The sequence below is a fragment of the Penaeus monodon genome, chromosome 24 (genome assembly GCF_015228065.2).
Source record: "Penaeus monodon isolate SGIC_2016 chromosome 24, NSTDA_Pmon_1, whole genome shotgun sequence".
Lineage (NCBI taxonomy): Eukaryota > Metazoa > Arthropoda > Malacostraca > Decapoda > Penaeidae > Penaeus > Penaeus monodon.
The window spans coordinates 5,116,532-5,116,773 of record NC_051409.1 but is presented as its reverse complement, the minus strand read 5'-3'; the positions used below and the strand labels follow the sequence as shown (position 1 = coordinate 5,116,773).

Here is a 242-nt window from a genome sequence, read left to right as displayed (position 1 = left end):
AGACTCAAAACAATCGCACTGCCATTATCGAGATACCAGTTACACTCCTCCACTTTGATTTCGTTATAGAGCTCTCCCTGCAAGATCGGCGTGGCGTTTCTTAGCCCAGCCTTTATGGTCTTTCGCCCGTACTCCACCACCACGTCTCTTGACTTCACTTTGAGGTTCAGGGGAATGACGACCTGTCAAGGGAGAGGCAAAATGGACGTGAGAATTCGTTTTGGTTACAAAAAATTGAAGTG

General features: G+C 47.1%; 1 protein-coding gene across 1 annotated transcript in view; it reads right to left on the bottom strand.

Annotated features, from left to right (window-relative positions):
- LOC119588498 (nuclear migration protein nudC-like) overlaps nt 1-242 on the bottom strand; it is a gene marked incomplete at its 5' end in the record, with an annotated part of 5,833 nt that overhangs the window by 3,880 nt on the left and 1,711 nt on the right. Inside the window, 1 exon segment of the mRNA XM_037937141.1 lies at nt 1-182. Coding sequence (XP_037793069.1) covers nt 1-182 — 182 coding nt within the window.